We start from the raw sequence: 25957 nt of genomic DNA, 5'->3' as shown, positions 1-25957 counted from the left end.
TATGGATGATGAAAGTAGGCTCTAACAACTTAATAGTACTTAACATCTCCAAACTCCATTAGGCTTTTCACATTCATTCAAATATTAATCTAAAACTGAATACATATTAGATTAGAAAATCCATAAAGCCTAGCTCAATAACCTGTTTGGGTCTTATCTTTATATAAGTCAACTCTGCTTCCCAATTCTTATTAGCAACATCGTTTAATCTGCTTAATAAAGTACTCTGTTGACATAAATGGAAACCTGCCCAAAGGGAACTAGAAGAGAAAAGCTTTTATTCAAAATAATTACTTTTCTGACTCAGGGAAGGGGTGAACTAATAATGCGACAACGAATGCCCAGTTGACTCTGGTTTGTTCCTCCGTGATGAGAGGTCACCTATCTATGCCCTTCATCCTTTTAAGGACCAGTAATGCTTTAATTAGTGAAAAACTATCAGAGAATGGAATATGGCCCTAAATGCTACGGTAGTTATCTCAGGATTATGAGATTATGGAATAACTTCTTTCTTTTTTTTCCTTTTGTTTTCCTAGTTTTTAGCTTTTCGTTGTATCTTTCAGAAAAGTAGAACCAGAGGGTTACCTGGGGAGGCGCTGGGGTCACGGAGCCAACCTTTGGCCTGGTTCAATTTGGAGTCTATTGAGGCCAATGCTCTCTTCATGGCTTCAGTGTCCTTTTGAAGAAAAATACCACAGTTATTTTCTCTGCAAAAACTGAGATACCATGATACAAAGTAAGACAGAGAAGTTACACCATTAACATCCAATCGCTAAGGTAGTCCTACAACAGCCTTAAAAGTATTCTCAATCACACCATAATGCTTATTTCTGTCAAAATGCAGCATCTTGCATGCAAATCTTCAGTTAATTCTACTCTGTTTCCTAGTCTTCCTACTGCTAAACTGGTAAAACTGCTCTAGCCAAAAGATGTTTAACGTCTTTAGCAAGGAAAAGCCCGGTTGTCACATGCCTCGTTATCAGCCTTTCCACTAGTCAACATTCACCTACGGCAGCCCTGCCAAAGCCCTCCCGGCTTCAGGGAAGCCTCATTAGCATGTGGTGCCACAAATCACAGTATTTTTACATCTTGTTTTGAAATATACACACAGTGGATGATGTTTCACTAGGTTTAATTAATCTAAAAAACTTGGAATTACTGGTTGGAAGAAAACTGAAAAATTTAATATGGCAACTTAGTTTTAATTCCACCCAAAAAACCCACTAAATGTAATACAAGAAAGAAGTGTCTTTCTGCCCTTCCCTGGCATCCCTCATCCTTAGTGCCCTGACTGTCCCTACCTGGAAGGAGAGGCTGGATAAAACAAGCAGGTCTCAATTTATTGTTTATAACCAGGATTCACAATACTAGCATGAAACGAGCATAAAATCCCCCAGGATGTAGCGTGAGAAGTCAAAACAACAGACTCATCACTTTTAAAATATACATACATTTTAATAAAGGTTTTTAAATAAAGGAAAATACAGAGAACAGTATAACAAATACCCATGTACCTACCCATCCTCACAACTGACAGGCTGGCCATCTCTTAAGGCTCTGTTTATAAACACCTTGAAAGACAGCCTACCTACCTTTTGCTTAGGGAACTGACTCTTATTGGAGTCCATCCATGAAAGCATAGGGTTAACTTCTGAAATTCCAGGCAATGCCCTAAATCCATATCCTTTTAAATTTCCAGTCCTGCAAGCTGGGGTTCTTAAAGGTGTGGTACCACCAGTTTCCCACACGGGGGCACTAGGCGCATCCCCACTTCCAATTCAAACAAAACCCAGCACTAGCACCAATGTTGGGAGCAATGAGAATTAGGCTTAAGGTCAGCAGCCTGACCGCAGCTTTTCCAAAGTACCTATTCAAATTATAGGACTCTCAGCTTTGGACTTCCTCTTTCCCCACCTAAACAGATACAGCTTGTTCTCCTGTTGAAACTGGCTATCCAAAACTCTAAGCAGCAAATTCTCAGCCGCAGCAACTAAAAAGAAGTGAACTAAATGGCTAAAAAAATGGAAATAAAATATTTTTATTATCAAATTATACAGAATTATGATAGCTATTTATCAATAAAAGGGAGAGTCATAGGAGGATCTATCTAATTCAAACTCCATTTGTAATTAGGACAAGTAAACAAATGCCATTTTTTAAGCGCTTCAATTCTCAAATGGTTTAAATATTTTCTCCTCCTCCATCTTGTTCTAATTAATCTGTACAGCAAACTTTGCCTTCAAAAGTCAGCTTTATTCCAAAATAGCAAGGCCCAAATCAATATCTTTTTAAAGAGAGTCTCAGGCAACTCCCAACTTCAGAGAGTCGGATAGCCTTCAGGGTTTAATACAAGTTATAGGACTTCGTCTAGGTACAGATTGAAAAAAAGAAAAATTTCACAGTCTCTCACTTAGGAAGAAGAAGAGAAACGATAGCCATATAAAAATATTTAATTTAAAATCTGTTAATCATTTCTTTAACATACTTATATTTTCAGTGAAAAAACCAGATATTTATTAGTTCAAAAATCTAAATTCAAGGGGAAACAAAGTTCAGAAATTTTTCAGTGTCTACTCTAGCATTAAAGGTCACCAGTTAGGAACCTGTCTCTAACTGAGCACTTCCTACATGCTAGATTCTGTTCTAGGCATTCTCCCCCTTATTGCTTCACTGAACTTCAAATTTAAAGGCAATTTCATTTTACAAATTAAGAAACAGGGGCTCAATCTTAGAAGCCCAATTTGATCTCAAAACTCACTATTTTTTATTAGATGAAATTCAAGAATTTTTTTCTTTTACAAAAATGAATAGCCAAAGATTCCACCAACCTTTTATAACAGTCAGCAAATCTTTGCCTTCTCTATTTTGGCTTTGGTTTAATACTGCCTAGAAAATCAGCTCTAGAAATCAAATTCATAATCCTCACTGACCTAAATAACTGCTTTTATTCTCATTGCCCCCAAATTACTTAAAACACAATAGAAAAACTGGTTTTGCTCTTTTCAGTAGCCTCAAAAATCACAGCTCTTTTCGCCCTAATAAAGCGTGGTCACCATGCTTCAAGGAAAGAATCTGATTCTCAGGATGTGAGTAATGTACTCCTGTGTGGGAGATGTGACAATATTAAGACATTAAAACTATGAGATGTTCATTTTCTCCTGAGAAGAATCAACGGCAAATGTGGAATGAAGCTGCATTTTTAAACTGGGAATTTCAATTGGTTGCCAAAGTTGTTTTGTTTTTATTCGTTCGTTTGTTTGTTTGTTTGTTTGTTTAAAATGAAGGTACTAGGAATTCAACCCAGGAGCTCATACATGCTAAATAAGCATGCGCTCTACCACTGAGCTATACCCTCCCCCCATACCAAAGTTCTTAATAGCATAAATTTTAAACAATTGGGGGGATTTAAAACAGTCATTGAAAAGTCCACCTTAAATTCTTTCTGGAATAGAGCAAGTTGTAAATAATCATTGAAACACAATACTAAACGCATACCATTTTAATGTCATATCTACTAAAAGTCTATGGGAACAAATGTTTCAATCATAAGCAGCAAAAGAAGTATGCTAACATTGGATTTAATATAAACAAATTTGCTGAATAACTAGGGCTAAGAAGCAATTTTGAAATATTATTTATAAAGGGTGAAAATAACGCTAACTCTATGGTCAAGTATACTGTGTACTACAAAGCTTGTAGTTAAATCTTCTCATCTAAGTCTAAGTACCCAGAGTACAATCAGAGTATGATATAGAGGAGAAAAAAACTAGATCTTCACTTAAATGCTTTTCTTTGTAAAATCTCAGATTTGAAAAACAGAAAAGACTCCACCAATCTTGTCTCTGTTTTTGTCGCTGGTCTTCTTTTTTTTTTTTTTTTTTTTTTTTTTAAAGAGTGAATACAAAACAGACCAGATCTATTCACGCAGCTTTGGGGACAGCTGGCATCTGGTGCCCTCCTCCTCTGGTCCCTTTTACTGTAAAACTCTTATGAGTTCAGGTTTTAAATGAAAAAATAACCACAGTGCCTTGGCACTCTGCCACACATACCAAAAGGCAGAAGGAGGCCAACTTACACTCTGTTTTACATGCTTTTCCAGGAACTGACACACTCCTGAAATTTTACGTGGAGTTAGACCTGAAGAACACTGAATAATACTGAAAACCACTGAGTTCCTCCTACAGACAATCAGAGGAACTGCGGTAGAACAGGGAGATCCTGCAACTTCAGGCTCTTGAAAATGTTAAATATGGCACTAAAGACCCCCTCTCAATCACCCCCCAACCTACTCTCTCCTTTCCACTAACACCTCCGGTCCCCACCCTTCCCACTCCACTCCGTTCTGAACCACATTTTCACCTCCAAATCCACATTTTAAACAAAGATTTTTTGGAAAGAATAGTTTGGGCAGTAGAACAAAATCTTATCAAATACATTTAAGTCATTTAAGTCTTCGAGCTCTGAGCCTTCAGGCAAGTTACCAGGCATCAGTTGCCGTCTCTAAGAATACCTTCCCAGCTCTACAGTTAAGATGTAGATGTACCAACTAAAAGATCACCTGGATCAGAAGGGGAACTTCAATTCCTTTAACATGGAGGGCTTTTCACTTTTCTGGGGGGAGGGGATAATATCATAAATGCCTGAATTAACTATTTATCTCAAACTCTAAGAGAGAAATCTTGCTGTATTAGCTGCATACTAGAATACTCATACTGCATAACAGAACACTAGAAGACTCCAAAAAAAGAGCTCCTATACAACCTTCTTTTTTCAAAAGTGAAATAAAAATTAACTCTTAAATCCTGAAGGTCTGCAGTAAAGGCAAATGTAACAGGATCACATGTTCTAACCAGTATTTCCTTCTCTGGAAGGGTAGTCTGTGCAAGACATCTGGGTCACTCAATACATTTACCCACCACCAGCCTAGGCCCACAGTGGGAGGAGACACAACACACGAATGAAGTCTGAATAGGAGTATCTAATGACTCCAGGTGCTGTTCCAGGAACACCCACATAGGGTTCAAAAATTCCTAGTAATGAAACGCTTTTTAAATTTTTCTCACTTCCTCTTAATTCCCAGCACGCACAAGATACACGTAATATAAATACCAAAAAAAGAGATTAAATATAGATTGCTCAATTTACAAAGGGTAAAATGAGAATTGTTTAACTCCCCAATTCTTTTGTCTCATAATGTATTTCCCAGGAAAAATGCTAAACTAATTTTTAATGATCATTATAAGATGACTGTTGATTTAAGGAGGGGAAAAGTTTTATTTTCAAAATAAAGTGAAGTGTTTAAAGTCAAAGTATTTTTAAATTTGTAAATCTGATATTTGAATGCAGGTATAAAAGGTAAAATAATCAGCTATTGCATTGCCTCTTTAAAATCTTAACTTATTCGGCAAGACGCAATTTTACCAAGAATTTTTTTCCACTTACTTTCTTCCCCTACTTTTCTAGAGGAACCATCACTTTCCAGGAGAAAACTGCACCAGTGGGGAAGCATGAAACAAGTACGGTAAGATAAAGTTAATTCTTTTTTGGTAGGGACGTGAGGAGGTAAAAGATACCGTAAGTATGAAACAGAATGGGAACCCAGGAATCACAGACAGACACAAGGTCTGAATAATTCACTGCTTAGTTGAGCAATGAAAGATGCATAGTGCTGCTAAACTGAGTAACAACCAAAACCCTAGTTTCTGATTTTCATTTTTACGGTAAAATGTCTTTCTAAATATTCTTATACCTAAGAAAACGATGACTCTTAGGGGTAAGGGAGGTAGAGTGGATGGGGAAGGGGATGGAGCGAGATCTGTCATGTGCATCTTTTCAGAGCACTTTGATTTTTGAACCAGGTAAATGTATAACAAAATGAAGTTAAAAATTAAACATTTCTTGCACATTTTGATGTCACTATGTACTTGCGCTCTTTTGGCTGAACTAATTTTATTTATTTCCTTTCATTCTGATAGTTTCCTGGCATCCTAACAGTCTCGCTCCTTCCAGATCAGCGTAAAACTGAGTCAGCTCTAGGACTGTACATGGTGGGGACCAGGTCTATGTCCCTTGTACACCCTCCAAGTGCCTAATGCCCATCCTGAAAAACTCAGCTGACCATGGGTTTTGGTTTTGGTTTTGGTTTTAGAGCAGCAGCTCTTGAAAGCACAAAAGAAAGCTGAGTAACTAAACTTGTTTGCTAACTGATAGGTGACTCTTCCCCTCTAAAAACAGAGAAACACTAAGGTTGCAATGTCTGCTCCTCTTTTTTACTTTCTCATCTACCAGAAGCAAAGGAAAGAGATTAGGTTAAGGGAACATGAGGTCATGGGGAACTACAGCTGATTCACAGCTTAGACAGCAGAACATGCAGTGAGCCACGGACTGAAGTTAGGAAAAACCAGGTACACCTACCCTTTTGATTTTGAAGGCTAGGATTATTGTGAAGGACAGGTACCCCCATCTAAACTCTCTAGACCGCCCATTTTCACTGTGGCTTAAAACCTCAGTGATGCATCTCCAAAAGCAAAATTCCAGAGCCTGCAAAGGAGGCCAGTAGGAGAGGCAAACATAGAGATGGCATCAGCTGGAAGTTTCGTTTCCTAAGAGCAGGGTCCACAGGTGGCATAAGCGACCTGGGGAAGCCTGCCCTTCAGATGAAGGCAGTGGGAAGGACCAGGCCAAAACAGTTCCCAGGAACCTGCTCAAAGAGAGGAAAGCACCCACCAAATACAGAAAGCCTGGTCTCCCACGATAATGTCTTTCCTGCTGCTTTCCCCAAAGAAATAGCTCCGTGTGAGCCAGAGTCAGTCTGCTCAGCACAGCCCCAAGTCCCGTATTAAATCACATTCGGACGCATATTCGAGCACAGTGTTACACCGGCACACAGAATCAGGCACGGCACACAGCACAAGAAAACCTCACAGACATGCTTTTTCTCTTTTTAAGCAAAAAAGAAACTAGAGGGCAAGAGAAAGCTTACCTTCTAAACGTGAGAAAAAAAAGAATGAAACAGACAAGAGAACAAAAATGCATAAAGAAGTCATAACAGGGAAGTAAAAGTTGTCAAATATGCAAAAACAAGATTAAGTAAAATATCAAAGACTTTAAATGATGTAGCCATCTGGATTTAAAATATAGTCTTAGAATCTGTTCAAGAACTTCACGCCTCTGAAAACAAATCCATCGTTAAGACAAGCTGACTAATTTCTCCTGCACATTTAGATCCACTTTTTTGGCAACAAAAGAGAGCTGGTGACCTTAGGCCCCAGCTCTGACCTTACCTTGTAAGTGTCCTGGAGGACCAACAGAGCCCTACCAGGCACCCAGCGGGGGTTATACTACAAAAGCCCCTCTGTAGTCCGCTCCCAGCCTGCATGGTGGCCCTGGAGACATCATGTGGGTCACATATGGGTAGGGGGGGAGCTGGATCCTGGAGATGGTGTGTTCCCCCAACTGCCTGCATCTTGGGGTCCTATGAGGAAAGTGTAAACCCAAGCATCTCTGTTCCCAGAGACAGTCACTAGACAGGGAGAAGCAAACAACCGCTGCTGGGTTCTAGGAGGAATCTACCAACCCTTTTGGAGTCCAATAAGAAATTCTAGACCAAGGGTGAAGGGACTAACTGACAAACGTGAAAGCTAACATTTTAGCTAAGCTATCTTTCGGGAAAACAGAATGATGAAGGGACATACCTAGAAATGCCAAGAGTTTCCTCTGTAGATTTCTCTGGGTCAAAGGTGAGTTAAGGAAAAGTTTTCCATAAAATTCAGTCATAGGCATATTCTGCATCTTATTTAGTCACCTAGCAACAATCGCCCACATGAAAGGCAGGTCTCCCATCCAGGAGAGTATATACCACACCAGAATTTCTTGCCAGCCCAGTCAATGAGACACCAGCTTGAAAGAAAAGCTACGCATCTCAGCTTTCAACCAACATTCACCCACATACCTATTTATTTGTTCTACCTCAGAATAAAGGAAATTTCCAGGAGCAGCAAGTAACCCATGAAACAAAAGTGAAGAAGAAATTACCTTCATAATATCAAAACAGTCTTATGCTACACACAATCACAAGATAAGATGTGAGATAATCACATCCCCAGGAGGGGAGAATTTGGGATTTTGCTTATTTCTCCCCCAATAACACTCACCTTGCTGGCCCAGGCATCTTCGTCCCAAGAAGTGAGTTGTAATACACGAATGATCTCATTAATTTCAGCGCTCATCTTTTCTACAGTAAAATTGCGATTTTTCAAAGCTTCTTCTATTCCTTGGTTTTTTGAGTTTTTAGTTGTTACAAAAATCTTCATAGCTGTAAAAATAAACAAAAGATCAGGAACTAAGCTTGGAATTTAATCTTGCTGTATTACAATATTCACACAAGATGTTCCACACTTTAAACACGTTTTGGGCTGCCAAGGTCTTAAAAAGAATGTGAAAACAAACACTGCAAGTCTGCCCATAAAATTCCAATATCAGCAGCCTTCATTGTAAAGAAAACTCAAGGTACAGAACTCCACCACCTCATGATCAGGGAGCTAATTCAACACGCAAATACTACACAATCACAAAATACCCAGTCTCCTTCTAAAACAGTCATCATTGCAGCCGTAACACTGGCCCCATCTAAAACAAACCTAACGGGACAAGATAAAAACAGTCAGGAAACTGTAACTGAAGTCTCCTGCTGCCCCCAGTCCTAGTGAAAGATCCGAAAGTGTTGAGTTTATTTTCTATAATTTCTCTCAACAAATAGCAGGAACTTTCTAACCCCCAAGAGTGAAGAAGAAAATCATAATAATAACATGAAACACTGAAGAATATTTTCCCACAAACTAATTAAAATTATAAAAACAAAGATTAATCAACACTTTATTGAGTTACTCAGACTAGAAAGAATGCTTCTTCCCAACAATCTTTCTGCCACATAGAGCACTTGGCCTCAAAAACCTATTTCCCATGGAGATTATAAGGCTCTATCTACAAACTTTTGTTTTCTAATTCATGTACCTTGCTGAATCCTTACACACACATCTCCTTTTTTAGATACTACCTGAAATGACAAAGCAGGAAGGCAGTAGCTGGGGTGGGTCAGGGTGGCGGGGTGGTCACAGTGACATGCCTCAGGAGATTCTGAAACTAAAGCTGCCCTCTGAAAGTCAAAGCAATTAACCTACAACTTGACTAAGGTAGCTAACATAAACCATGAGGTGTCTGGTACTACTAGACACTCAGTAAGTGCAACTCCCTTTTGCTAGTTGAGAGAGCAGCACCATGTCTGCATTTCTGGGCTCTGCACACTGGGAAGGTAGTCCCAGTTAATACAGACCACCAGCTCTACAGTAAAGAGTTAAATATCTTCTAGGAAAACTGTGTTAACACACCTCTGAAAAGAGCTCTGGGTTCACTTCTTTACTAAACAAAGTGCTCTATAATATTCATTCCACCTGCTAGGTTTTGTTTGTTTGTTTTTTGGATATTTTGGCTGGAGAAGATAATTAGGTTTTTTTTTTTAATTTATTTTAGAGGAGGTACTGGGGATTGAACCCAGGACCTTGTGCATGCTAAGCATGCACTATATTGCTTGAGCTATACCCTCCTCCAATTATTTTTTCATAGTATAAATAAAAGTGTCAAAATCCATATGTCCAAAACTAGAATTTCTAGAGGAGAAAAGGGGCCTGTTAGAACTTCAGGAGAACAGAATCAGACAACAGGAGGACAGTTTCAAACAAAGAGTAGGAAAAGGAGAGCCTTAGAGCAGGTGAATATTGGTACTTAGCCCATCAGTTGCATTTTTGCCCAGACTGGAGAACGTGCAACTTAACAGCAAAGAAAATGAACACCAGAGTTTACAACATGTTAACTTCTTTTTCCCGTAAGATTAAGTACAGGTAGAAAATACCTGAAATGAGGTGGTTCCGTTGGTGTATCAAACTCTATCAAAATTCATCTAATCAAAATCCATCAAATTGTTCATCTGAAATATGTGTAGTTTACTGTACAGGAACCATACTATAATAATGGTGTTAAAGGAAGAAGGAAAGAAGGAAAGAAAGAAGGAAAGAGGGGAAGGGGAGGGGATGGGGGGGGAGGGAAGGGAAGAAGAAAATACCTGAAATGAGAACAGGTAGCAACTCCTTCACGGTGTTCATTGAATTCACCAACATCACTCGGTGCTCCTGGTGAGTCAGTTCCTGCTGTCTCTCGTCAATCATCTTGGCCATCTTTGTCATTCCTGGGACACAAGGAATAAATCGTGCAGGGTGAGTAGCAAAACAATCCAGAGTCTAGCTTTCTGAGCCTAAATCCATGATGAATTACTATGAAAGTCCAAACTGACCTCCCACTTATGTAAACAACAGATACTGTCACTGAACTCTAGCATTTATGACATAGAACTTTTCATGACAGTTCTAACAGTGCAACTTAACTCTTTTCATTAAAAGTAATTTGTTAAATATAAATCCTAAATATGACATAATTCTCAAGTATGTCACAAATACATTCACAAATGTTTTTAAATGTTGAAATGAATAAATATGTATTTGTAAAAAAATTAATGCACAAGTAGGGGAAAAAATACCTTGCCTGGCTACCATGCCAGGTTTATACGATATACATGGCCTCTGAGCCTATGTATGTAAAAATCTCATGTGAGCCTAGTACAGGCAAATCACAGAGATAATGCAGATTCAGTTCCAGACCACTGCAATAAAGTGAATACCACAATAAAGCGAATCACAGGCATTTTTTAGTTTCCCAGTACATGTAAAAATTATGTTTACACTAAATTGTAGTCTATTAAGTGTGCAACAGCACTATGTCTAAAAAACAATGTACATTCATTAATTTAAAAATACTTTATTGCTAAAAAATGCCATCACCTGAGCCTTCACTGAATCAGAATCTTTTTGCAACAGTAACATCAAAGATCATCAATCACAGATCACCATAACAAATATAATAATAATGAAAAAATCTGAAATATTGCAAGAATTACCAAAATGTGACATAGAGACATGAAGTAAATAAATCCTGTCACAAAAATGGTGCTGATAGACTTGCCTGAAGGCAGAGTTGTCACAAACCTTCAATTGTAAAGAACGTAGTATGTGTGAAGCACAATAAAGTAATGAGACACTAGCGGCTGAAAAAAATCTTAAGAATTACAATAATGTGTTTCGTTTTCATCTTTAAATTTTTCTGTACTTTCCAATTTTTCCAAAGTAAGCATGTACTACTTTTATAATTAGAAATAAATAAAAATATTATAAAAATAATTATAGTGATGACAGCATTTGAAAGCATCTGGTGTTTTGGAATCAGCCTGCTAGCACTTTTTGTTTACTTTGGTTATTATTCAAAGGTGCTATGTGATTCCCTAAAGCTTTGATTTTCAAACTGCTCTTAGAATTTCTTAAGTAGTTTCACAGATCATCAAGAGGTACCCAGAGGGAGATGGAAAGGGTGGGGCTGCCCCTGCTTCATCCAGAGGAGCTCCATTTTTGTCTTTTATATGCTGGGATTCTGCATAAGATTTCATTTAAAGAAGTAAAATTTCCTCACAGAGCTGAGAAAGTTTAAAGAGTGCTGCTCTAAAGCCATCTCCCAGTGATCTTCAATGACGGCTCCGAGAAATTCTTAACTGCCCTAAGAGTACAGAATGACTGCCCTGGACGGAACCTCAAGGAAATATTGTTACCTAAAAATCATTTTAAGAATATGAAAACAAATATATGTATGTTTGCATGACTGGAACATTATGCTGTACACATAATGACACATTGTAACTGACTATACCTTCCATTAAAAGTAAACAGATAAATAAATAATAAAAATCATTTTATGTAAGAAAAAAATTTAATAACAAATTAAACATCTGGCATGTCTTCATTCATACTTTAAGGAGCTTCAAGTTTATGGTATACGTCTGTAACACCAAAAGCTGGTATCTGTTCATGTATTTTGAATATTCAATTCTCAGATGACTAAACAATCAGAGATTTAGCCACAGAAGCTCTTCTCTCCTTGTAGGTCTGATTATATTATGCAACTTTGGGCAAGGGCATGAATCCATAATAGTAGGCGGGCTAATTAGCAAGCTAAGAGGTCACTGAGAGCTGCAGGCCAGCTGGCAGACAGTGAAGGAATGCTGTATAATGTGGAATGAAGAGGTCAGGATTCAGGATGGCCTTAGGCAGTGTAGTAATAGAAAAGTATTTCCTGCAGTCTCCAGCAACATTTGCAATGTCTAGTTTAATTCACAGACAAGGCCAGGATCTGCAGAAAGCAGATTCAGCTTTCAGAGACAACAGTATCTCTTCAGCAGAAGCACAGTGTCAGCTCCATCAAGAGAGCAGAGACACCTAAAAGTCCACTACATCATTACCTACCTTCCACAAAAAGTAGTAGGGAGGGCCCTTTCCTCTTGATCAAACATAGACAAGTCATAAAATTTTTTATTATAGAAGTAGGATATGACTAACCTGGTCCAAGATTCTTCGTATAAGTGACCAAATCTTCCATAGTTTCCACCACCTCTGCCACTGTAAGATATTCCAAAATTCCTTTGCAAACTCTAATAATTTTACGAACCTGAAAATATATTTCGGAGTATTCAGTCAAGTTAGGGAACAGTAAGTAGAAAATAGGAATTCAGATGTGTAGCTAGTCAACATTTTCTCATCCTAAACAATCATCAGTCCTCCATTTTTATCCGTTAAGGCTGGGCTTTTTGTCTGAAAGAGGGTCTGCATGGGCCCCCGATGGCCTACCTCAGCCTCATCGAAGGTGAGGAGCAGGTCTGATGTGCCGGAGAGGATGCCCCTTGACCCGTCGATGAGGTAATCCCGAGCAGGCACGGAGTACGGATCTGACTGAAGCATCTGGGCTGCCTGGACAAGCTTGGTGCAAGCATTCTCAACCCTGAGGCAGAAGCATGGAGTTAATTCACCGGCAGGAGCAAGCAGAAGAGTATCACATGCAAATGCAAGAAATGTAAATGGACATAAATTCACATTTTTTTCCTATATGAGAAATAGCCAAGACCAACTGATAATAGAACCGAAGTTTCCAGCTTTTAAAATTTACAAGTAAGGGCAGCACACTCACTCATTCACTGCACTAAGCCCTTGCTCTTCATTCTTTCCTGGCAACAGAAAATAATGAGAAAATGTTTTGGACCTTTTCCTTCAGGTCACTGTATCTCTGTGACTCCTTTGTTTCCCTACTTCTCACCCTACACACACTGCCATTAAAAGACACACAAAGAACTGAAATCCTTGATGAGTTTCAGATTTGACATCTGGAAATAAAACATCAAAGCACTGTGCTAAGTGAAATTTAATAATCAGACAAAGCAAAGGAACAGGAGGAAACACACAGAAAAAGTACGAGGTAATGTATTAATTTCTCATTCATCTAGCTAAATGGATCTGTTTGACAAACTGGACTATTTGAAAACAACCCTAGAAAACTATGCTGTTAATTAAAATTTCACTGACATTAATAACTGAACCAGTTATTATCAGTTTAATATTAATACCATTTAATAACACAGATGACCTGATCAGCCAACAGTGTTTTTCAGCAGGGGGGGGCATTCACTGAAAAAAGGAATCCAAAATGTATAAAGCGAGAATTCTCCTTGACCCTCTTGCACCACTAAAATGTATTCATTCAAATACTCTTCCATATGGTGCTGAAAAAGACCTAATAGATCATCTCATATTCAATAAACCCATTATGTTATCACTAAGTAATTTATAAAGATATGTGACAAATTACTTCAAATTAAAATATTTAGGCAAAATTACACATTCTTATTGAAAACACAGAAAATGTCACATGCAAATAAAAGCCCACTTCACAGGGGAGTTGAGGATCAAATGAAACAATACAAACCCCCACAATTAAAGCAGGATTGTGTTGTTAATAAACAGAATTAAACCAACATATGCATTTCAACTACATAGAAAGCATTGGGCTATGGACACTATAGGTATGTATATAAAGATGCAAAAACTCTCAAGAAGTTTAGTTTACTATGTAAAAACTTCAGAGCTATAAGGCAGCAGGTAATAAACGTCAGAGAAGAACAAGACCTCACTGATGTGGTAAAATAATGGTTGTTGCCTATTTTGTCTGATATTAATCACTCTTAGATGACTGATCATTTTCTGTTCCTTTTTAATTTTTAAATTAAAATTTAATTTTAAATTAAACAATATGCATATTCATATATAAGACAGAAACCTATACACATATATAAAATCCTAAAGCATACAGTGAATAATCTCCTTCCCTCCACTATCCCCTAGGCATTCAAATTTCATCTACTTGTAACTAATGTTATGAGTTTCCTGTGTATTCTTCAAAAAGAAAAACACACACACTTTATGCATACAGAAACAAAAACGTAGGCTTCCACCTTTTTTACACAAATAGGGTCATGCTATCATACTGTGTGCACTGATTTTTTCTCTTACTTTAACTAGGAGATGTTCTGATTAAAACACATAAGGAGTCTCCTGATTCTTTTATACGGCTACGTAGCTAGTCCACAATTTACTAGCCTGCTGCAATGAATCACCTTGAATAAATATCATTTTTAAATGCACATATCTGTAAGATACAATCTGGACATGGAACTGCGGAGTCAAAGGTCTGGACATGAATGATTTTGACAAATGTTGCCACACTGCCATCCACAGAAGTTATCAACGTACATTCCCACCAAGGGATGAGAGTACCTGTTTCCTCACAGTCTCAGCAACTCCACATACAAGCTGATGTATCTTCACCAATATGACAGACCGAAATGGATCTCAACACTTTACTTGATGGGAAATTTATATAACATACAATTAGTCATTTTAAAGAGTATAATTTTCTGTGTACTAGAAAAGAATGAGTATGCTCTAATTTTGAGGTGAAATATTTTACATATTCCATTAGCTCCAGCTTATTAATTGTGCTGTTCAAATCTTCCATATCTTGCTGATTTTTTTGTCGGTTTTATCTATCAAATTACTGAGTGATAAAATCTCACACCGTAACAACAGATTTGCCCGTATTCCCTTGTAGTTCTGTTTTTGTTTATATACATATTGAGAGAGAGAGGGAGGGAGGGAGGGAGGGAAGAAGGGGCTTATTAGGTACATGTACATTTACAATTATTACATCTTTCTTGTAATCTAAACCTGTTTATCATTATGTAACACCTCTCTATATAGCCAGCAATGGTTGTTGCCTATTTTGTCTGAGATTAATATTGTAAATCAGCTTTCTTTGACTATTTTATTTGACTGGTGTATCATTTTCTAACTCTTTGTAGTCTTATGTTTTAGATCTGTTTTAGATCTTTATAAATACCATACAGCTACATATTTTTAACCCATTTTAGCAAATTTTAACTTAATAACTTAGCCTATTTAATGTATTAATATTACTGATATATTTAGAATTACTTTCATATCTTAGTATTAATTTTCTACATGCCATTTAATATTTCAATTTCTTTTTTTCTCCTTCCTTTTTTTTTGATTGAGGGTCAATTTCTATCTTTTTTCAATTCCCTTCATTATTTTATAGGTTACATACCCTATTTCTGTTATTTCTGTGGTTACATTAAATATTTTAACATGGAAACTTGGCATGTTAAAAATCTAAAATGAGTTGATAATTTCCCTTCCTTCCTAAACACCAGCCAGCCACCTCCTGAAGACCACTAGTTGAAGAGCACTGACCTCTTGCTTCAAGGTTATTTCTCTAAGTGAAACACCTCTCTCTCTTTCCTCTTTTACTTAAATAACCCCTGCTGGTTCTCTTAGACTCCACTATTAAAACGCTCTTCCTTCAAGAAACCATCCTAAATCTGTAAGTACCTCTCCTATGTGCTCCTATGAGATATAAACCCTCTCAATTTAATTTTCTCTCTCCCACAAGCCTGTAAGTTCAGCAAGGCCAAGGACTTTATTTATCTTGTTCATTACTGTCTTCACAGAGTACAATCCCTAACACATAATAAACGCTCAATAAACATTTGCTGAATGAATGAACGGATTTTCACCAAGTACAGGTGATCATGAAATCATCTGGCCATAGAAATCATTAACTTTAAAAAGTCACAAACTTAATTTTATTTCCAGGTAACATGAACTTGATGAAATTATACCAAACAAATACAAGCACCACAAAATGCAACTGTCACACTACACCTATTTGAAAGGATCTAATTACTGCACAAGTGTTTCAGATTTGGAAAAAGCAAAAAATAAGTAAAAGGAATAACCATCAGGGAGAAAGGAAAGAGAGAAAAAAAGAGATGAAATGGAAAAGCTTTACAGGAATCAATTTGATTCTCCACTAATGGTTCCCTTGTGTGGTAACATGATAGGGCCAAAACAGACATTGCACCCTTTTTTAAACCTACAGTAAGACATCTGATCTGTACATTAAAATTTAATGGCATTCGTAAAAGCCAAACAAATCCCACCATGACTAACCAGTAGGCAGAAACAGGAAGGAGTCTGTCTTTCTGTGAAAATGAGATTTTATTTAAACATTCAAGCTGCCTGGCTTCTTAAAGTGATCTTCTATTTTTTAATAGAAGTCTGAATTTTTTTTAAAAAAAGCATTAGAGAGAATGACAGTAGGGATATGGTCTATTTTCTAAATAATTATATATCTTGACTATATACTAATAATATTGATTTAGCTGCTTTAAATCAATCAACTAGCACAGATTAAGGCTTCTCTCTGACTTTGAGTCTTCAACCTACAATGATAGAAAATTCTTATGCTTTAGATCAGTGGACAAATGACAGCCTCACAGGACCCACTCATAATCTTCTGATCCATTCTTCCCAGAATTACTGGATGATATAACGCTATACAATTTAAGAGATGAAAAGGTTCCAAACTATTCAGTTTCATGTGATTTCAATTATCACTAATCAATAAGCTCAAACTTATGCTAGATTCTTTATTTAAGAAAAATAAGAGGGAAACAGATCCAGAGATAAAAAAGACTGATTGCCACAAGACATTTTTAAAGGTTCTTCTAGACTACATCCAGACATGAGTTACTAATCTTAAATTCTTTTAGTTTAATTCTTTCATGTATTTGTCCCTTTAACATATTGAGGACCTACTACATGCTACATGAGTCCTAGAACTAGATTCTTTTAAGTCCTGGTCTTGAAGGGTTACCATCTTGGTAGGAGGAGACATACATGTAAACAAGCAAATACAAATTAGTATTTAGAAGTATGCCCAGCAGCTGCTGAGAGGACATAAAAGAGGAAGTAGTCATTTTTACCTGAGAAATTAGAAAAGTTATGATAGAGAAGGTAAAGATAACATTGCTCCTCCCCTCAGAAGCTCAGCACTACTTATAATGATGATTCTTTGCACAGACACACACATACACACACGCACGCACGCACCCACCCACGTGCGCGCGAGTCCTTTCTGTGAATAACAACATGCATTTGCAATAGACCTGGTTTGACTAGGGAGGGCAATTTACCATCACAAAGTACAGGTAACTCCCTCTCCCTGAAGCCAAACAATCTCAATCTGCTTCTGTCAAAATCAGTCATCATATCGCAGCTCACTGATTCAGCTGAGGAAGGGAGAGAGAGCTTTGGACAAAATAATACAGGCATATCTAGAAGATGTTGAGGTTTTGGTCCCAGATTACTGAAATAAAGCAAATTTCACAATAAAGCGAGACACACAAATGTTTTGATTTCCCAGTGCATGTGAAAGTTATGTTTACACTGTAGTCTGTTAAGTGTGCAATAGCATTATGTCTAAAACAATGTACATACCTTAATTTTAAAATACTTCATTGCTAAAAAATGCTAATCACCATCCGACAATGCAGGGTTCCCACAAACCTTCAATTTGTGAAAAACACAGTATCTGGGAAGCACATAAAGTTAAGTGCAATAAAACAATTCATGCCTCTATAAAGCGGACAGTCTGATGTACCTATACAGATACATACTCCTCCATAATTTTAAACCAAAAAGTTCCCTAAAACATTCAACAGATTAAACTTTCACTTCACCCCAAAAAACATGTTAGGAGTGGGGTAAACTTTCCCATATCAAATTCACTGTTTTAATAAAACCTGACCTCAGACAGTATAGCCATTTAGGTTATAAACACTGTCACCAAAAAGATGCATTCTATTTGCTAAAGACTGCAGTGCTATGAGGCAGAACACCTGAAAAACCTGATTTCATGGAAGTTGGATTACCCTGGAGCATACTCAAGGAAACAGGTGTTTACATCTCGGGACCCATCCTTTCAAGACAGACAGCTGGTCAGGCCACAAGCATACTTGACCAAGCCTAGCACAGACAACACTTGGTAGATGGGGAGGAAACAGGTCGGAGGAAGAAAGAACAAATTAGCTGGTTGGTGAGGTTTTCCCCCACTGTGGCTGGGACACCCATTTCCAACCAGGCTGGCCCTGGCATAGTTATCTGACAGGCAAAATTGACTATGAGGCTATTCCTGATCTCTTCCTAACCCTTGTTGAGACCTTCTTTCCCTTCCTATCTGGGCAGGATCTGTCAGAGATCAAGAAGAGATCAAGGCCCAGATCACTTCCAAGTTTGAGAAGCCTATCATATTTAAAAATGAGTAAGTGCCAAAACAGGGTCATAAACATGGTGGGATATTTAACTCTTTACATTGAATAATTTTAAATGCACAAATAACATCTTTTAAGACACCCTCTTTTTCTCTATGGCTGCATATATAGCATCATTTGAAGAAAATTAATTAAAGTCCAGGCCTTTCACAGATCTAAGACCTGAGTGAGAGGCCAGGGGTTAGGGGCAAGGCGCAGGCCCTCAAACGCTCTCTGCTTTCCCATATTTAGAACCTAACCTCAGTCAAAGGTCTGATAAGTAAAAACGACTGATGATGCCTTTAAAAAATCGTCCCTTCATGAGGCATTCAAGCATTTGAATTGTTTTGAATGAGCGCTAATGAAATTTCCAGCATTAGAACTGATAGTGCAATCTTTCTAGTATCTCTCAAACTGGTAGTAATGCCTCTATACCCAGCTCACTCCATCCTTTTTGTGTCTATACATGTGGTTAAACAATGATAATAATAATACATGTGAAGATTTCAAAAGATTCAGCAAGATATGTGAAAATAAAGTATTCTTTTATATAGTAGCCATTGGGCACAAGTTTTACTGTAAAACAGCAAAAAGTAGTTCATCCTGTGGCATCCCAGTACTAACCAACATGCTCTGCTCCTGGCGTTGCCGTTCCAAGAAAGGTCAAGGAGCCTTAGCCATCAGTCACCCAGAAACCTGAGTGAAGGCTACCAGCAGTTACAGTTTTCAGGAGGGCATGGGGAACACTGAGTACAACCACAGACTTTAATCTAGTCCAAGTAGCAAGTGCACTGCACCAACTCACCCACATGTACGCTGTGTGATAACACTAAAACATGACGTTCCATCCCCGGGCTCCTAGATTTCAAGATGCCACAGGCCTCATCCACAAATTATTCCTTTCCCTGACCTAACTTGGTGATAGTACAGGACATTGCAAGCGTACACCCAAAACTAAAATTAAAAACCACAGTGAGTCATACTGAAAACACTCAAAACCCTTCAAGGGCAAGACCAAACTCTTTTTCACTAGAACACTTACATTAAGATAACAAAGCTAAAACACACACATAAACACTGAAGGCTCACTAAATTCTTTTATTTCAGATGAGATTAGGAGGGTATGTAGCCAGTTTCAACCCCCAGCTCCCACCCCTTCAAACACAAGGATTCTGCCAGAGCCCAGAGATAACTGAAGAGGAAGCCACAGGTTGGGGATGGGAGGGTTAGAAGTGTCACTGCTCCTCTTGGTGGCAGCTTATTTGAAAAGTAGAGTATGAGTCACAACCTGTGAATCCTTTAAAGCTTGAATGACTAGTCCTAGTCTTTCTACCCATTTCCTTCACCCCCATTTCAAATGCAGCATCTGTGATGGGAGAGGAGATGCTAAGTTTGCAAGTTTCAGTCAAAAACTCTGCTACCTACAGGTCTGTCAGCTCCTTTGGTCATTCCTCTGTCTCAAGCTAGGGTTACAGCAGAAAAGGATAAATATATAAGCAAGTGTGCCTTACAGATCCTAGTAGTTTTCAGATGTATCCTGATTCTGTTGTCATGAATAAAATGAAAATTTATTTTAAAACATTACAAATTCATTGTAACTTTTATTCTTATACATTCTCACTCAACTAATAATAAAGCATCTCACCATTAATATTTGATGGTCCTTATGCTGAAAAAAAGTTGACAATCACTGTTCTACAGCAGAATGTGATGAATGAGTTAGAAATGTAAATACCTAGACACAAAATGAAGTGGAATAGACACAGCAAGAGAATATTTTCACTTATGATAAAAACGGACAAAAACCAGCATGTGGTTTAAAAAAACAACAACAAAATCTGAAGATACAAGTCAACAGTAGGCTTAACATCAATCAACAGTCATTCTAAAAAAAGGGTAATAACAAAACAATTAACAGAATATGGGACCCAAGATTATCATAAGCTTGTAACTACTTAATAATACTGCTTTGAAATAAGGCTAAAATTGATAGTTATGAGAAAAATTGACAAATCTATATTATATATTTCAAAAGATCTCAATCATAGACAGCTGAAACAGGCAAGACAGCAAGACTCTAGAAAGTCTGATAATGATATACATATGTTGACCTAACTGATAAAAAGAGAACCCTACACCCAAGTAAAAGAGAATATACTTTCTTTTAAAGCATACACAGTACACTTACCAAAACTGACCACTAATAATGTCACAAAACAATTTCCAAGAATTGATAATATACCAACCATCTATTTTGGCCACAAAGAAATTAAATTAGAAATATAACAACTAAAACATACAGGCATATCTTGCTCTATTGTGCTTCACTTTATTGTGCTTCGCAAATATGATATTTTTTTTTACAAATTAGAAGGTCTGTGGCGACCCTGTGTTGAACAAGATCATGGGCACCATTTTTTCCAATAGCATTTGCTCACTTCATGTCTCTGTGTCACATTTTGTAATTCTCAAATATTTCAAGCTTTTCACTATTATTATATTGTTATGGGTGATCTGTGATCAGTGGTCTCTGATGAATTGTTGTCATTTTTTTAGCAACAAAATATTTTTAAATTAAGGTATGTATATTGTTTTATAGGCATAATGCACCCTTAATTAACTATAGAATAGTGTTAACACTTTTATATGCAGTAGGAAACCAAAAAAAAAAAAAATCATGTGACTTGCTTTACCATGATATTCACTTTATTTCTAATATTATGGTGGTCTGGAACCAAACACACGGTTCTCCAAAGTATGCGTGTAGCAAAAAGGACTTTGAATTGTACTCCTCAATAATGCACAAGGGTAAGAGGGATTCACAACCAAAATTACAAAATATTTAGGGCTGAACAACTTTTAAAGTACTTATATAACTGTTTCCAAACTTGTAAAACAGAGCAAAATGGAGAGCCCAAAATATTTTTATTTAAAAATAAGAAATACTGAATATAAAGAAAGAAATATTAAAAATTAGATATTCAAATAATAAAAGAGTAACTAATGAATATGAGAAGACTCGAACTAAATAGATCTTTGGGGGAAAATCTAACAAAATGTAAATCTCCATAAAAGTGATAAGAAAAAAGGCAGAAGTACATATAGTGAACTAAATATGATAGATGAAATGGATTATTTCTTAGAAAAGTATCAGATTATCAAAGTTGACTCAAAATGAATTTAAAACCTGAATTAGATAATAAAAGGAATCTAAATGAATAATCAAGTTTCTTCCTCTCAAAGACACCAGACTCAGAGAATTTTAGATATAAGTTTTGCCAGACTTTCAAGAACAATCTTTATCTTATCTAAACGGTTTCAAGGACTAGAAAAGATCTTATTTTAGGAAACACTTAAAATAACCTTGATACCAAAACAGGGTAAGAAATAGAACAAGAAAAGAAAATTATACATCAAGATCCGTCAAGCAAAATCTTTTTAAAATATTAGAATTGAAGTTAGCACTGTATTAATAAAAATTTGAATTTAGCACTATATTTTCTTTTCTAAATCACAACCAAGCAGGGTTTATCTTAGAAATGCATAAATGGCTCACCATCACAAAAATCAGTATTTATGGAGTAGCATAAAGACCATCTTACAGACTAAAGGGTAAAATTGCATGATCATCTCAACAGATATAGAAAGAGCATTAAATAAAAATAAGCAATCATTATTTTTTTAGAAGCCTTTTTACAGCAGGCAATCAATTAGAGGAAAATTTTCCATGAGAAAGTTTAAAAAGTAACTGAGTTTATCTGGAGAAAATGATTGAAGAAAAAAAGATTGAGAAGCTGAAGAAGGAAGCTAATAATCACCAAATATCTTTTTTTCAAGTACTTTCACATTACCTTTCACAAATACATTATCTCACTCATTTAAGCCTCACAATATTATATTATGAGAAGGGATTCTTACAATGAAGGGTGAGAAAGAGCCTTTGCATCCTGAAATGAGCACAAGCCTGGGAGTGAGGGAGTTCAAGATTTGAATCTCACCTCTGCCATCTATGTACTGGGTCAACTCTCAATAAGTTACTGTGAGCCTCTCAGTCTCAGCTTCTCCATATGCAAGATGAGGTGGATTAACACAACTTAAAGTACCCAGCTCATCAAAGGTATTCAAAGAAATAGAGCTATTTTTACCGGGTTCTTTTGCTTCCACTAAGGAAAGAACAATAAAGATTTTAAATAGATGTGGGAAAAAATTTAAACCTTGAGAACCTCTTAATTTGGGACTGGACCCATATAGGAATAGTCAAGGGAATACTTATGTCTAATTACTTTTAGTGCTACTGTCTGAATTTGCAGAGTAGAGTTGGTGCAGCCAATGGCCTCAGTTCATCTATAAAATAAAGCGGTTGGATTAAATAATGTCTATGATTCTTTTAAAATTTAAAATATTATGACTTTAACTTCTTTGTAGCTTGAATCATAAGACGCTTCTGTACATCACAAATTACATGTGTAAAATTCCTTCTCTGGAAATATTTAGGAAAACTGTAAATTGTTCTCCTCTAAGAGTGGTATAGAGTTCGTACTGCCTGAAAAGAGGTGGGTGGACTACATGACTTCTTGGAAGTCAGATTATGGAAAGAACGTGGACTTGGCAGCCGAGAGATCATCAGTGGGAAACATGTTCTGCCTTGTAGATGCTGAACAAACTTGGGTGAGTCAAATTTTGTCAAACCTCAGTTTTCATATCTATAAAATGAAGTTATTAATACCTAGAGGTTGGTGTTCTCAGAATTACATGAGAAAATGGAAATATGTAAATACCCAGCTCAATAATACATACTCAGTAAATATGAGTTCCCTTGGCCCCTTGAGTTCCTTTCAATCATATGATTGTGACTCCTCTGTGGACAATGGAAACCAAAGTATTACATGTTTAAAGCATTATTTGTTTACTTCTTAATCATGAAGGGCATACAAAGTAGAACGAGGGTTAAATCCCTGCCAAGTTGTTTAGAACTCTTTCTCAAGTTAATAAAATACTCAAAGTTCACTGTTGAGAAGACTCAAGTCTTAAATCATTTTGGTTTGAGAAACTCTGTGAAGAATAGTGGTACTCAATTATGATTTACGTGGCAAGTTTAAAGGTGAACTATTTAAAGTTTGAGTGCTTGCTCTAGGTCAAAAAAGCAACTAGTCAGCTGGCAGATGCGAATGATTATTTTATAGTTATTTGGTCATTTATGCTAAGAGACAAAAATCTTTTCTTAAAATATCAATGGAAAGGATCACAAAAAACTCAAAAAGTATAAAATCACACATCAGCCCCAGTCAGCTGGCAGATGCGAATGATTATTTTATAGTTATTTGGTCATTTATGCTAAGAGACAAAAATCTTTTCTTAAAATATCAATGGAAAGGATCACAAAAAACTCAAAAAGTATAAAATCACACATCAGCCCCAGTTAAGCAAAGTGCATTGAGCAGTATGTGTGAAGAATTAATACTTTAAAAAGATATTCTGGGCATTTTCACCAAGAAGAGTGTTTGAAAATATAAATTTCATCACAGAATATTTTGAGTGTTCAAGATCAAAAGCAAAGAAAAAAGCTCAATATGAGGGCTTGTGATCTAAAAATGTGACACTACTTTAAATTAGGTCAAAAGAGACCTAAATTAAGTGTAAGCATGTTTAAATCCCTTTCAAATTTCTTCTTTGTATACGAATATCTGTCAGGGAAAAATCATACAAATAAAGACCATAATTGTGCTTAACTAATAAAGTTTAAGGGTTAAAACAAGGCAACTTCCTAGGAAATATGATTAATGACAATCATGTAGATTGCCAATACTACATACACCCTTTCACAAAGTATTTTAGGAACATTCTTTTATCCAATAGGTTTAGACATTATAATATGTTTCAAAAAATAGTCCAAACTGGTGAATCAATCCAAGTTCTGATGATTTCAAGCGAACTGTTCAGGGCAGCACTGAGACAGAGTAGCAACAGCTTACAGTTCTAAATGAAACTCAATTGCCTGCCAACAGACAAACCTCATTATGCCCCTTTTAAGGAGTTCATGCCACAAGCCCACCTCATAAGTGACACCTTTTGATACATTCAGGTATTGAACACCCCTGGATAAGGGCCAAGAACTGTCTTCCTTATCCATTTCAGCTCCATTGCAGAAATAAGAATGAAATTTCACTACATACTGCAATAGCAATTTTTCTGAGGCAAATAAAATGGTTTGCCATAAACGTTTTTTTTTAACCTATAAGAAATCAATTTGAAGCAAATCCATGCTGACAGAAAAATGAATCTGGTCAGTCTGATATACAGCTTACTCTCCTCCACTAGCACGTACTAGTCATCCTGTATTTGGCCATGAATCTTCCTGAGAAACCATTTTCACCTTATGCACTACTTACTGCTCAAGAACTGCAAAGCTTCTCTGCCATCTAGTTCCAAATACCTGGGCCTGGCTTTCAAGGGCCTTCATCACCTGGTCCGACCTACCTCCCTAAAGATTAGTTCCTACCCCGCCCACCGGGACCATCCCTCGCCTCACAGCCCACGTGACCGATGCATGCTGTTCCTTTCACCAGGAGTATGCTCCTTTCTGGCCACACCTGTCCCCACTTCCCGGAGTCTCCTTTTTCCCTACATCTGTCCTCCCAAGTCCCACTTCCTATACGAAGCCTCTTTCTACCATTCCTACCTACAGTAATACCACTCTTTCTCTGAATTCCTATTACAGGTAAAGTCAGCCTGTTTTACAGCTCTTCAGTTTGAAACTTCTTAAAGCATTAACAAAAAAAACCTCTCTGCAACAGCAGCTCTCCACCTTAGTTCATCCATGATACACAGAAGGATAAATCTCTCACACATGACGTACAGCCATGGCTGTGCCTGGGATTATGCACAATTTCCAGCCACAATGGCTGTAATTCCACTAACTTCTCCCCTACTAAAGAAAGCCAGTGAATTATAATTATACTTTAATAAAAGTTAAAAAAAAAAAAAACTTAATGAGTGGGAATGAGAGGGATATCATTATACATGTGACCTTGAATACACTCCATTTACTTTTTTTTCTTAAGTAAAGCATTGGCAAACTTTGGCACTTTACTACTATTAACAAGCAACATCTTATGAGTGATTATTCATAATAAGAATGATAAGAACCGCTATTTTATACAGCACTTAGCATGCTAGACACATAGAAAGCAATCAATAAATATTTAATTAACCAATTAGTGTGTCTAGCCCATTAATCAATCAATCACACATAAATATTGCTGCTGCTTCTGCCTAGTGATAATGATTGACAATGATGATACAAAA

The 25957-nt window shown here is 36.9% G+C and overlaps 1 protein-coding gene across 4 annotated transcripts in view; it reads right to left on the bottom strand.

Annotated features, from left to right (window-relative positions):
• VCL (vinculin) overlaps window positions 1-25957 on the bottom strand; it is a 91702-nt gene that overhangs the window by 29307 nt on the left and 36438 nt on the right. For 2 of the 4 annotated variants that reach the window (XM_032491563.1, XM_032491565.1), the window contains exons 3-7: window positions 12780-12930; window positions 12492-12600; window positions 10118-10240; window positions 8154-8314; window positions 586-679 (exon numbers count right to left, since the gene is read on the bottom strand). In XM_032491563.1, the coding sequence (XP_032347454.1) occupies window positions 586-679; window positions 8154-8314; window positions 10118-10240; window positions 12492-12600; window positions 12780-12930 (638 nt within the window). The remainder of the gene's footprint in view (window positions 1-585; window positions 680-8153; window positions 8315-10117; window positions 10241-12491; window positions 12601-12779; window positions 12931-25957) is intronic. The other 2 variants (XM_032491564.1, XM_032491566.1) reach the window with 1 other exon arrangement.

The sequence above is a fragment of the Camelus ferus genome, chromosome 11 (genome assembly GCF_009834535.1).
Source record: "Camelus ferus isolate YT-003-E chromosome 11, BCGSAC_Cfer_1.0, whole genome shotgun sequence".
NCBI lineage: Eukaryota > Metazoa > Chordata > Mammalia > Artiodactyla > Camelidae > Camelus > Camelus ferus.
Note: the sequence above shows the minus strand (reverse complement) of the source record. Positions and strands in the feature narration are given on the sequence as shown.